This window comes from Macrosteles quadrilineatus, unplaced genomic scaffold (genome assembly GCF_028750875.1).
Source record: "Macrosteles quadrilineatus isolate MER2022 unplaced genomic scaffold, UCM_ALF_1.0 Scaffold_21__1_contigs__length_2333173, whole genome shotgun sequence".
NCBI classification, from domain to species: domain Eukaryota; kingdom Metazoa; phylum Arthropoda; class Insecta; order Hemiptera; family Cicadellidae; genus Macrosteles; species Macrosteles quadrilineatus.
This window is the reverse complement of record NW_026542614.1, coordinates 1,858,777-1,870,332: the sequence shown is the minus strand read 5'-3', so window position 1 is coordinate 1,870,332 and position 11,556 is coordinate 1,858,777. Positions and strand designations below refer to the sequence as shown.

Below are 11,556 nucleotides of genomic sequence, written 5' to 3'. Positions count from 1 at the left end.
CAGCCTTTTAAAATCTTTATTTAAATTACTAAAGTATGGCTGATTTTATGAAAAAATGGCAAATACACTTTTATTTTAGCATTTTCAATTCCCTATCAAACAATACCAAGTTCAAAGAGATCTAATAAAGAATAGTGAAATATCACATTTTTAGTTGTAAAATGGGGTAGAATAAGGCTAAGCTAGTCAGGTTTGTCTCAATTTACAACTAAATAATCTGGACATTTCAGCTGTTCTTTATTCACCTATTTGAACTTACGAGGCATGTTTTTTAAGTAAGTACCGTTTTTAAATTTCTCCGTTCCAGCACTGCGATTGGTATTTCGGACATTTGCGCTGTATATGCGCATCTATTGGCTAGCTCTAGCCGGAAATTCGACAATAATCGGCCCGGTTTACATCCGGTTTCGAGCAATTCAAAAATGTGCCGCCAAATGAGACTGCCGCCGACTGTGAAGTGCGCGCTGTAATTAGATTTTTAAGTGCTAAAGGTGTGAAATCCATTGAAATTTATCGAAAGATTAGTGACGTGTATGGCGAGAACATTATGAGTGACGGAATTGTACGCAAGTGGGTAAGGGCATCTAAAGACGGCGCCACCAACGTTCATGATGAGCAACGCACTGGGTACTGGGGACATTGATTGATGCCGCCATAGACTAGCCAACACAAGATGCCGCCCAGTGCGTATGTATATATAGTCATAGATAAAACATATATAGTCAATGGTTTTATCTATGTTTCTATCCAGACGCCCCTGTCCCCTGTTTCGTTTCGTCTGAGCTTAGAGACTTCAGTCTAGACTGACTCGGACTCAGTCAGTTTTAGGTTCAGTTGAGACTTCAGACTAGAATAGAGTTGTTCGAATTTCAAATTGTTTTGTTTTGAGTCTTATCTTTTCTAGTATTCGTCATTCAATTCATGTCAATTTTAATTGTTATTGTTAGGTTAGAGGCTAGAAAGGCATAGGCCTAGTAGTTTTAGTTAGTTTCGTTGTGTTTGTGCAATTAACTACTAATTAAATAGTGAGTAAAGTAAAGGTTAATAATGAGTAAAGGTTGTAGTTAAAGCCAAGCTCCAACTGTGAAAGCTTACTTAATCTTAAGTTAGTTGACTTAGGCTACTTTCTTACTTTATACTAGCCTATTCCTCTTATTTTTTACTAGGCTAATTGAAATAGGCCTCTAGTCCTAGGCTACCTTATGGCTTCAATAAAATGGCAGGATTTTTTAGACGTGTTAACGAGGAAAGCAATAGATACCAAAACCATTCATGACTTTAGATTCCCAATTAGAGAAGAGGACAAGTTTCAGTATTGTCTAAAACTGAATAGGTAAGTACATAACCTCGATATGATAAGAGTTTCAGACTAAGTTGACTAAGGTTTTCGTCCTATCTTGAAGGTAGAAGGCAGACCGTAATCATACCTGCAGTTGATAACACAGGCTATCTACGGAACCATGTATCTTCTGAGGCTGTAGTGAAGAGGGGTGTGTCACAGGGGTCCGTGCTGGGGCCGATCCTTTTCCTTCTGTTCATTAATGACCTGCCATCTAGCGTAAAGGAGGCAAATGTATGCCTATTCGCGGACGACACTTCCCTAACTGTGTCCAGACCGAGTATGGAGGAACTGGAACTTGTCACCTTTCTGGAATCAAACTCCCTTCTTCAGTGGTGTGAAGAAAATGTCTTAATCTTGAACGCCCAAAAAACCCAAATAGTCCAATTTTCCATTTCTAACTGGTCAAAACGGTCCCACTATGACTTGAACATTCTCCTCGACGATAACACTATCTCCCTTTCTTCAGAAGTAAAATTCCTCGGTCTTGTCCTTGATGAAAACCTCAAATTCCACAGCCACATCGAGCACGTCAGCAAGAAAGTATCGGTAGGTTAAGTTATGCTGAGAGTTCTCAGCCAATCAGCCACCACTGATGTCCTATTATCAGCCTATTATGGGCTTGTCTACCCTCATCTGACTTATGCGGTTCCTGTTTGGGGGTGCGAAAGTGAGAGGACTAGGTTCTCGTTTAGGCTTCAGAGAAGGGCAATTCGAATTGTGTTTTCTATTTCCAAACAACAATCATGCAGAGATTATTTCAGAGAATTTAAAATTTGAACTTTCCCATCTATTTACATCTTTGAAACTCTATCTTTCCATAGCAAAAATACTTCCTTTTTCTCATCTGCAAAAAGTTCCAGGTATCCATTGCGCAATACTTTAAATCTACCAATTCCCCGGCATTCCATTTCATTCTTTCAAAGAAACTTCCATTACAATTCCGTAAAACTATTTAATAGACTTCCACCTCAACTGAAGGCCGAACAAGATCCAAAAAAGTTTGGAACAGGTCTAAAGTCCATGTTGTTAGACAGATCATTTTACAGCGTCCGTGAATACCTACTTTAGTGGTCATTCACAAAGTCATGTGCGCATGTTTAAGTTAGTTATTTAGTTATAGAATTTTTTACAGTAAGGAATTTTTGTTATTAAGATGTAGGCTAATAAATTTATTTTTCTTGTACTGACTTGGCTAATGCAAGTATTGTCAATATTATTATATAAGTTATCAAATTCAAGATGGATTACCATGTAGGCTAAGTTAAGACCGTAAGACAATTGTATTGTAGGCCTAATAACAGTTTGACTCTCTTCTGTGATATGCTCTGACATTAAGTTCATAATTTTTTAAAGTTTTAACCAGTAACTCATTTCTCAATATGCCTAGTAGCGATAAGTATTTTGGGTAGGCTTACAGTTCCGCAGATAACCTGTGATAATAAGTGCTATTATCTGTTGAAATATTAATATCTCGATTTGGATTCGGTCCAATAGGCTGTAGGGCCTATCGTTTCTACAACGTAATTTTGATAAATGTAAAAACATCAAATTGAGTTAAGTTATTATCTGTTTACTTTTTTATCAATAATAAATTAAACTATCAATAAGTTAATTCAACAAAAACAACATATATTTTATGACAGTTAACTTAACAAAACAAACGATAGGCCTAACTCAACTAAAACTTATTAACTTAGGCTAAGTTACAACAGAAACAACTGTTAAATCAATTTTTTGTTATTGTTTTTATTGATATCGTATGACTTAGCCTATAGTAAAATTATAAATTAATTGCGTTATTTAACTAAGTTATTTAACTTATATCTAACCGAATGATAATCGATTTAGGCTATAGCCTATTTATTTTGGTTTAAGTTAAAGTGAAAAGTGTAATCAGATGATTTTCAAATGGCGGAATCAGTTAGTTTACGATGAGTTCTCACTTCTAGTTGCTTTTCGGGTGGTTGAAAACAATCAGCGGTAAGCTGTAAGCTTAGGCTTACTTCACGCACAGTTTATTCCACTTGTAACTTAAATGTCATCCGTCCAAGCCTACCTTGTTTATTAGCCTAGAAACGTTTTATATTTGAACGACGACATCTTCATTAATAACTTATCTCATTCATCCGCGGTGAAAAATAATGGTTATAAACACTTCAAAAACACTACGTAAAAACACTTCAAAGTAGGCCTACTATTTGAAAAATTACATAAATATTTCAAAATTACACAACCTAAACTTTACCTTACATATCTAACCTAACTTCAAAACACTTAATCAGACCTGTCAACCAGGGAGGAATTACAAGTGGGAGTGAGCCCCCGGGGGGTCTTGGGGCTCGACCCCCCAGCCGCTGGTTTTTCAGTCTTTATTTTTGAAAATTTAAGCTTGAAAACGTGTTTTAACCATTTTACTAACGTTAAGAGTTTTAAATATTAATTTTTCCATTTCATATCATCCAAACACGTACAAAAAGTTATTGAAAATAGCCAATTTGTAAGCACACTAGGAAAGTAAATTACTTTAAATTAAATTACTTTTTAACTAACATATGTTTTCATGAAATTTAGGCCTACATTATATTCATAATTGAAAAATAAAAACAAAACACCAATTTGCACAGCCTGAATTCAACTTTTAAGGTTATGTTTATTGTTTACACGACAGACGAGCGAGACGGGAGTCCCGCCCGGGCAGACTTTAACACGATGAAAAATTCCCGATTTTCCAAAAAAATTACCCTGTTGTGAGTATAATAGGCCTACCTTTCAGATATGCGGGAGTTTTTCTACTGAGAGCCGGAGTTTTTCTACTGAGAGCGGGAGTGGACATCAGAATGCGGGAGGCTCCCGCATAATGCAGGAGAGTTGGAAGGTCTGACTTAATGCAGTCACAAATTCGCATAAAGCTCGACCAACCACCCTGACATGTCTTAATAAGAACTACAATTACATGCACACATTACATTAGTACCGGTACACGAGTCCATCTATACCGGTATCTCCATAATGTGACAAAATTTGCTTTAACTTATAGAAACCATTTTACTACAGAATAAATTGAAATGTTTATATACTCTATTCACTTAACTTCAAAATTCAGCCATAAATTGGCGAATCCAAAAATTCCATCCGTCCTTCTCTAAAACAGCCCCAAGTGACTAAAAGTGATAAGTTTATCAAACTCTAAGTGAATACAAGCCCAATCGAGACACTCACAATTAGAGACAAGTTTATCAAACTCTAAGTGAATACAAGCCCAATCGAGGCACTCACAATTAGAGACAAGTTTATCAAACTCTAAGTGAATACAAGCCCAATCGAGACACTCACAATTAGAGACAAGTTTATCAAACTCTAAGTGAATACAAGCCCAATCGAGACACTCACAATTAGAGACAAGTTTATCAAACTCTAAGTGAATACAAGCCCAATCGATACACTTACAATTAGAGACAATTAGTTCACAACAATTATCACACATTAAGCCTACTGGTATATTAAATGTATACTCAAGGAGGTATATACGTAAGTTTGCAGTTGAGGGAGGAGCCTATTTACCATATGGTTTTGAATGAACCAATGAGGGCAGTGCGGTGTTGCCAAATCTGATAATACCAGCTGATTTAAAAATATTGCTTAGTATATTTTAATTAGTGTTGTAAACGGGCGATGTGGCAACGTTACACTAGCCTTGTCTTTTGATTGGCTGCCACCAACTGCAAACTTGCGTGGTCCCGACTTTAGTCCCATGAATCCTAGAACTATCAAAATGGTGTAGGCTAATTGTTAAATAAATAGTAGCCTAAATAAATAATAATTTTATTTAGGCCTATACTTTACTGTATTTCTTCACTATTTTGTAATTGTTCTGTATATTATAGTGTTATGAAGTTAGCATTCTGTCTTGTTCACCCAAATTCAACAAAAATAGGCCTAGTTAGGATTTTGTGTAAGTAGCATTAAAGAATACGTAAGGTACCATTTATCTGTCAAATAGACCTAATTAAGTTTTAGCTCATTCTTGTTTTAAGCTTATTATAATTTTCAGAAACTATTTGGAGGAGTGGCTTGCCGATAAAGTAAAAACTAAGCCAAAATCAGCCAACGAGTCTGCAAAATATCGTTCAGAAGGCAACAAGGCGTATTGTGAAAGGAATGATGAAGAAGCGTTAACAATTTATAATCTAAGTGTCAGTGCTGCTCCTTATGAGTCAACAGAATTCGCCTTAGCCCTAGCCAACAGATCAGCTGTACTCATGAGATTGAAATACTATGAGGTAAAGTTATATTCTATTGTTTGGTTTATCGTAATTTTGTCTCTGCAGACTGCCTATTGCATAGTTTTTTTTTTAACATGATAAACAGTAGTTCTACCTTTTCTTCTGTACATCCGTCTACCTAACTGTGATATTTAGCCGAGGCCTACTTTTTTTGTTACTTATTCAAACCATAAGTTATTGCAATAAAAAAAAAATACCTACAGTCGGGACCACGTAAGTTTGCAGTTGAGGGAGGAGCCTATTTACCATATGGTTTTGAATGAACCAATCAGGGCAGTGTGGTGTTGCCAAATCTAATAATACCAGCTGATTTAAAAATATTGCTTAGTATATTTTAATTAGTGTTGTAAACGGGCGATGTGGCAACGTTACACTAGCCTTGTCTTTTGATTGGCTGCCACCAACTGCAAACTTGCGTGGTCCCGACTTGAGTCCCATGAATCCTAGAACTATCAAAATGGTGTAGGCTAATTCTTAAATAAATAGTAGCCTAAATAAATACAGTAGACCCCCTCTTAACCAACCTCGTATTAACCGATAATCGGATTATCCGCCTTCTTTCGTAAAATAATACAGTTTGTTTTAACCGACCTTGCTTTGAGAGCAGCTCGGTTTAACCGCCGCTTTCTAGGAATCTCGGAATTTCCGCTCCCACGCTGGGCGATGAGAACTGAACCATACGCTTATCTCCACAGGATATGACTAAGAATACGTTATTTTGTGTTGATCAAAAAGATATGGCAAAGCCTATTGTCAGTTTGTCATCATCGTTCGTCTCGAGCACATCTGATCTGATTTGTTATCTGTGCGGCAAATTTACAACATCATAAAGTGCGTTACGATTTTGAGAACTGATTATCTTATCGCTGGAGTAAACAAACAACGCAACTTGTAGGGAGGGCAGGGAAGGGGGGTTAGCAACTCCAAGGTCAAGACTCAAGATAGTTTTTGTACCTCGAGCCTCCAGTGAGAGGCTATAAATAACTTAAACGTCCTGTCTTGTAACAAAATGGTTGCTTGTATCTTTAATTTCGACAAAAGGTTCTGTACTGTATTACGATGGATTTGGAAAGCATCAATAATTAATACATTACAATACTAAAGTTATTAAAATAGGAATTTTATTGACTCTTGCCTAGTATTATAATATATTCCACTGAAAGTGGGCCTATTTGACTTTACCGTGTTTTGTGTTTATTTGTGACTTTTCTATCAATACGAAAAAGGAGATAAAAGTAGTTTATTTTTTAAATTATGCAAGTATGTCTTTAAAATAATGATTACATAATTCCAAATGAATAGAACTTCATTATGTTATGATTTTAGGGAATGCCCGTTTCATCCGACCTTTTGAGTTATCCGACCCAGGTCCGGTCCCATTAGGGTCGGTTAAGAGGGGGTCTACTGTAATCATTTTTAGTTAGCCTACTAAGTAAACCTGTAAATATCCTGTGACACTGTTCTGTGCTCAATGAACATGTGAATAAAGTGTACCGTCTATTTTCCAAGTTACTAGATAACGTTTCTTTCGTAGGAAGCTGCCAGAGACATTAATTTGGCTCTGCTGAACAAGAACGATGCTGTTCCAACTCAGAAGCTTCTCATCCGCAAAGTCATTGTGCTATATAAATTGAAAATGTACAAAGCCTCGTTGGATTTCATCAGGATTCTCTATCCAAAAGAAGACGAAATAGGTAACATACAGTTTTAGCGAATTTCCCATATAGCCTAGGGAATATTAGCTGATTTCCTATCCTCTATGGATCATTTTCATAAGACCCAAAGATCAGAAGATCCAAAAGTACAGTCATTACCAAAAGTAATATTTTAAATTGTAAAGTTAACTTATGAAAGAGGCAGTCCTTTGAACTTGAGGATCAGAAGATTATAAAATCTTCAAATAGGCCATTATAAATTAGCGGATTTATTATTCACCTCAGTGCACATAGATTGTCGTCCTATTGTAAAAATAGAAATAAATTATTTAAATTAGTTGGTCGTTTCACTCAATTATTGAAGAGTTAATGATAAACAGTTTTTTGTCCTGGGACGCTAGGCACGAGCCCGGGATTGTTTTTCACGTTACTTCAGGCTAGACCTAGGGGTTGCAGCATTATCACTTAGATAAAATCCATTGGTGATTTGACAGGATTTGAACCCAGGACCTCACGGACCGAAGTCCCAAGCTCTAACCACTACACCATAGACCCCGGGCCCAATTTCCCAAATAGGGCATAAACTATTCACCGTAGGTCTCATGGTAAGACTTGGACCTGAGACCGATTCTCTTTTATGTTTTGAGGTCCCCAGAAGCCAAAAACACCCTCCGTTCAAATTCATATAATATGTCCATTAGCACGATAACCATTCCAACAAATCATTGTTATTTAGTCGCAGCATTAAACCTCTAAACAAAACTGACTATGTTAATTGTAATGAAATATGTTAGCACTGTGAAATTTATTTTTTTATAGATAAATTGGGCAATAAGGAATTAAAGCAGATATATCATGATTTGTTGTCTTTAAACAAAACTGATGAAAAAAAGTCAACACGTAAAAAACCACTTCCAATACCTGTAGGGGGATTAAATAAGGACTTCCCAAGTGCATCTGCTAATGTCTCGTTACGGTAAGTATTTTCTATAATGGTTTGGAACAATTTACAATCAATTTTATTATTTTTAACAGAGTTTGGATGCAGCTATATTAATTCTACTACTGTTGTAGAGTGAACACTTTGTATAAGTACCTATAATATAATAAACCTTCAAGAATTACTAAATCAGTTGCTAGTTTGTATTCTTTGTTTGTAAGGCTGAAAGGTTTAAATTTTGACAAATAACAGTTAATGTTATTCCATTTGCACTGATTATGTTCCTACCGTTCTCTTATGTTCTTACTATATTGAATTTTAGCCGCTGATCGCATTTAAATTCTATAAATTGGTGTAAATACCTGCATTTACGCGATCCAGTGTTGCTAAATTACAACCGGTTTTGGCTCACATAGGAGTCATCATCAGGCCAAATTAATTATGCTCAATTTTATCTTATGTTTGATCATAACCCTAGTGTTCAGTTACATGGTTATCTCTTTTTAGGATCTCAAAAGAAAAGGGAAGGCATGTTATAGCAACAGACCACTTGACGGTTGGAGATATAATCTTTGTTGAGAAACCGTTTGCTCTGGTCGTATTGCCTGAACAGTACAACCGTCATTGTCACCATTGCTGCAAGAAGTCAGTTGCTTTCTTACCGTAAGTATCATCCTGTCCAATGGTCAAATGTGTGACAAAGAAACTTTGCATTACTTTTCAATTTGTGTTACTGTAACTCTTCTTAACTGCCAACGTTGTGAAAATTTACATTTCTCCATCTTAAAGGCAGTATAAGTTTTGTGATAGGTTTAAAAAATACAAGGACATGTACACAAGGTGAAAGGTGAAGGTACAGATTTGATTGATCTTTGTAACTGATATTTTCAGCTTTTGGGATTGCAAATAACACTAGCGTAGGTAACAATATAAACAACATGAATAACAAATAGATACATGTTTTACGCCAGGTGTAGACAGTGTAGACAGGCTCAGTTCTGTAGTGAGGGATGTAGACAGACAGCTTGGGACAGCTACCACCGCTGGGAGTGTGGCGGACTAGACATATGTCACAGTATAGGCATTGCTCATCTAGGACTGCGGGTCGCTTTACTCTCTGACAACAGTGATGAATACGGGAGAGTGGATCGATTGGAGACTCATATGAAAGATATGAATACTAAAGACCTCTATCAATACGCACTTGTAAGTATTTGATTTTGGTTTTTTGTAATGATAATTTTCTTTTAGCGAATTCCCCATAGGAAATAAGCTTTTACCGCAGGTATTACGGAAAGACCTGGGAGCGATTTACTTTTTCATTTTGTTGTTCCCAGAGGCCAAAAATACCATCAGTTCAAGTTTGTAGTGCCCATAAGCACGATAACTTGAGTAACTAGTAGTTCGCTTGTTGATGGTTATAGATTTTCATCAATCTTATTATAACCAATTATAACCAACTGTGTTAAAATTCATTTAAAAAATGTTTAAATACTAACTGTCTTTGCCCAATACATTTTTGAAACTGCTCTCATTGCGAAAGAAAGTATACCAGATAACGCACAATTATGCTACAATACAAGAGGAAAAGCCCTAAGAGAAAATAGTCGCAACCATCTTTTATTTTCAAATAAAAAGCCCACCTGTGCCGGAAGAAGGTTTTTACGTTTTCTTCCAAATCATTTAAAACCCATTGACAACATTAAATAAAATTATCTTATAGAAATCGTTCCTTACTCCATTAAAGAGGTGTTTCCTCAATTAACCTGATTTTATTGGTAGTTTCTTAGTATTGTATAAATTGTAATTTTAGCTTATAACTGTATTTACTAGGTTAGGAATTTGACACTATTCAATGTACAATGTACAATTTTTGAATAAAGATATTGAAATGAAATGAAAATGAAAAACTTATTGACAGTAATTTTTGTCAAATCTAAAATATTTAACACAATCAACTTCCTGGGCCTATTGAATATGTGACTTGGAACTGTTATTTTACAGACGGCTGTCCTCCTCACATTGTATCTGTACAAACATACGAGTTTCTTCTTCGACCGGTCAGACATTTCGGTTAACTCCATGGGGACTCGGATATTTAGACACATAGCTCAGTTGATCTGCAATGGACACGCAATCACCAAAGTGGACGCAGACAACGAGACGAAAGGTCGCCTCACCACGACAGAAAGACAAACTAGAATCGCCACCGCCATCTACCCTTCAGCCAGTATGATGAATCACTCTTGTGATCAGAACATTTCTCACAGGTAAGCCTTAGAAAGAGCTTTAAACTTCCATTCGGCGCATTGAGCACCATGAGGCTCATGTGTAGGTAACTTCTAATAAGTCACTTCTCCGATATAAAAAAAAACTTGTAATATTCTGTGGTTAAATTTCAATTGTTCAATTGTCTTTCAGTCGATTTCCACTGTTCAACACAACTGTAAATACCCCCGCCGCAGCAAACCTGCCGACTAAGCGAATTTCCATTTGTCTGAATTGATTTTCAGTTAAATATATTTTAATAACATTAGGTTTAACGAGTACCTAGGTTTGCTGCTACAAGGAAACTAATAAAGTGTGTTTTTGAGTAAAATATTTATAGCTTAGTACAAAATAAATAAATTTGCCAAGTTTGATCAAAATATATTCATAAACAAGCAAACTACAACATTTGACAATATTCTCCATAAGAATAACATGGGAATTTTAAATTTACAATTTTTTTAATTTTCTCCGTTACTAATAATCGAACAAAAATACTTTTATATACCAAATTATTTGTTTTTTAAGCTCTTTAAAAAGGTCTAAAGAGAAATTGGGAAATTTTGTGTTTTGAGGGTCAAAAGTGAGAAAAACCAATTTTTACCCCATAAAACCCCCCGTAAAGCCCCGTTCCCATGGTCCAATTGTGCTGGTTCGCGAACTCATTCAAGTTTATCCCGCTTTACACCTTTAAACCAAATTTCATCAAAATCGGACAAAAATTACTCAAGTTATCGTGTTCACGGACGTATATATATATATATATATATATATGTCTATATATATATATATGTCTATATATATATATATATACATATATAAAAATTTGAACGAATAGTGTTTTTGGCCTCTGGGGACATCAAAATGAAAAAGAAAATCGGTCCTGGGTCTAGGTCTTACCGTGCCACCTACGGTAATAGCTACTTCCCTATAGGGAAATTCGCTAAAAGTTGGAACAATGTCAAAGAATGTCATCAATGATCATTGGCTATCTTAAGTCAATATTTTAGGAACAGGTTTTTTAGGGACACTAATTTAAAACCAACTAAAAAAAACTATAATTTTACA

At 35.7% G+C, this 11,556-nt stretch overlaps 1 protein-coding gene across 4 annotated transcripts in view; it reads left to right on the top strand.

Annotated features, from left to right (window-relative positions):
- Positions 1-962: 962 nt before the first annotated feature.
- LOC129005400 (SET and MYND domain-containing protein 4-like) overlaps positions 963-11,556 on the top strand; it is a 30,961-nt gene continuing 20,367 nt past the window's right edge. Inside the window, exons 1-7 of one of the 4 annotated variants that reach the window (XM_054434274.1) lie at positions 963-1,333; positions 5,394-5,622; positions 7,160-7,319; positions 8,100-8,256; positions 8,728-8,883; positions 9,192-9,426; positions 10,225-10,490. In XM_054434274.1, the coding sequence (XP_054290249.1) occupies positions 1,203-1,333; positions 5,394-5,622; positions 7,160-7,319; positions 8,100-8,256; positions 8,728-8,883; positions 9,192-9,426; positions 10,225-10,490 (1,334 nt within the window). In that variant the 5' untranslated portion in view covers positions 963-1,202. Of the gene's footprint in view, positions 1,334-2,000; positions 2,203-2,353; positions 2,474-5,393; positions 5,623-7,159; positions 7,320-8,099; positions 8,257-8,727; positions 8,884-9,191; positions 9,427-10,224; positions 10,491-11,556 lie in introns of those variants that run through there. The other 3 variants (XM_054434278.1, XM_054434275.1, XM_054434277.1) reach the window with 3 other exon arrangements.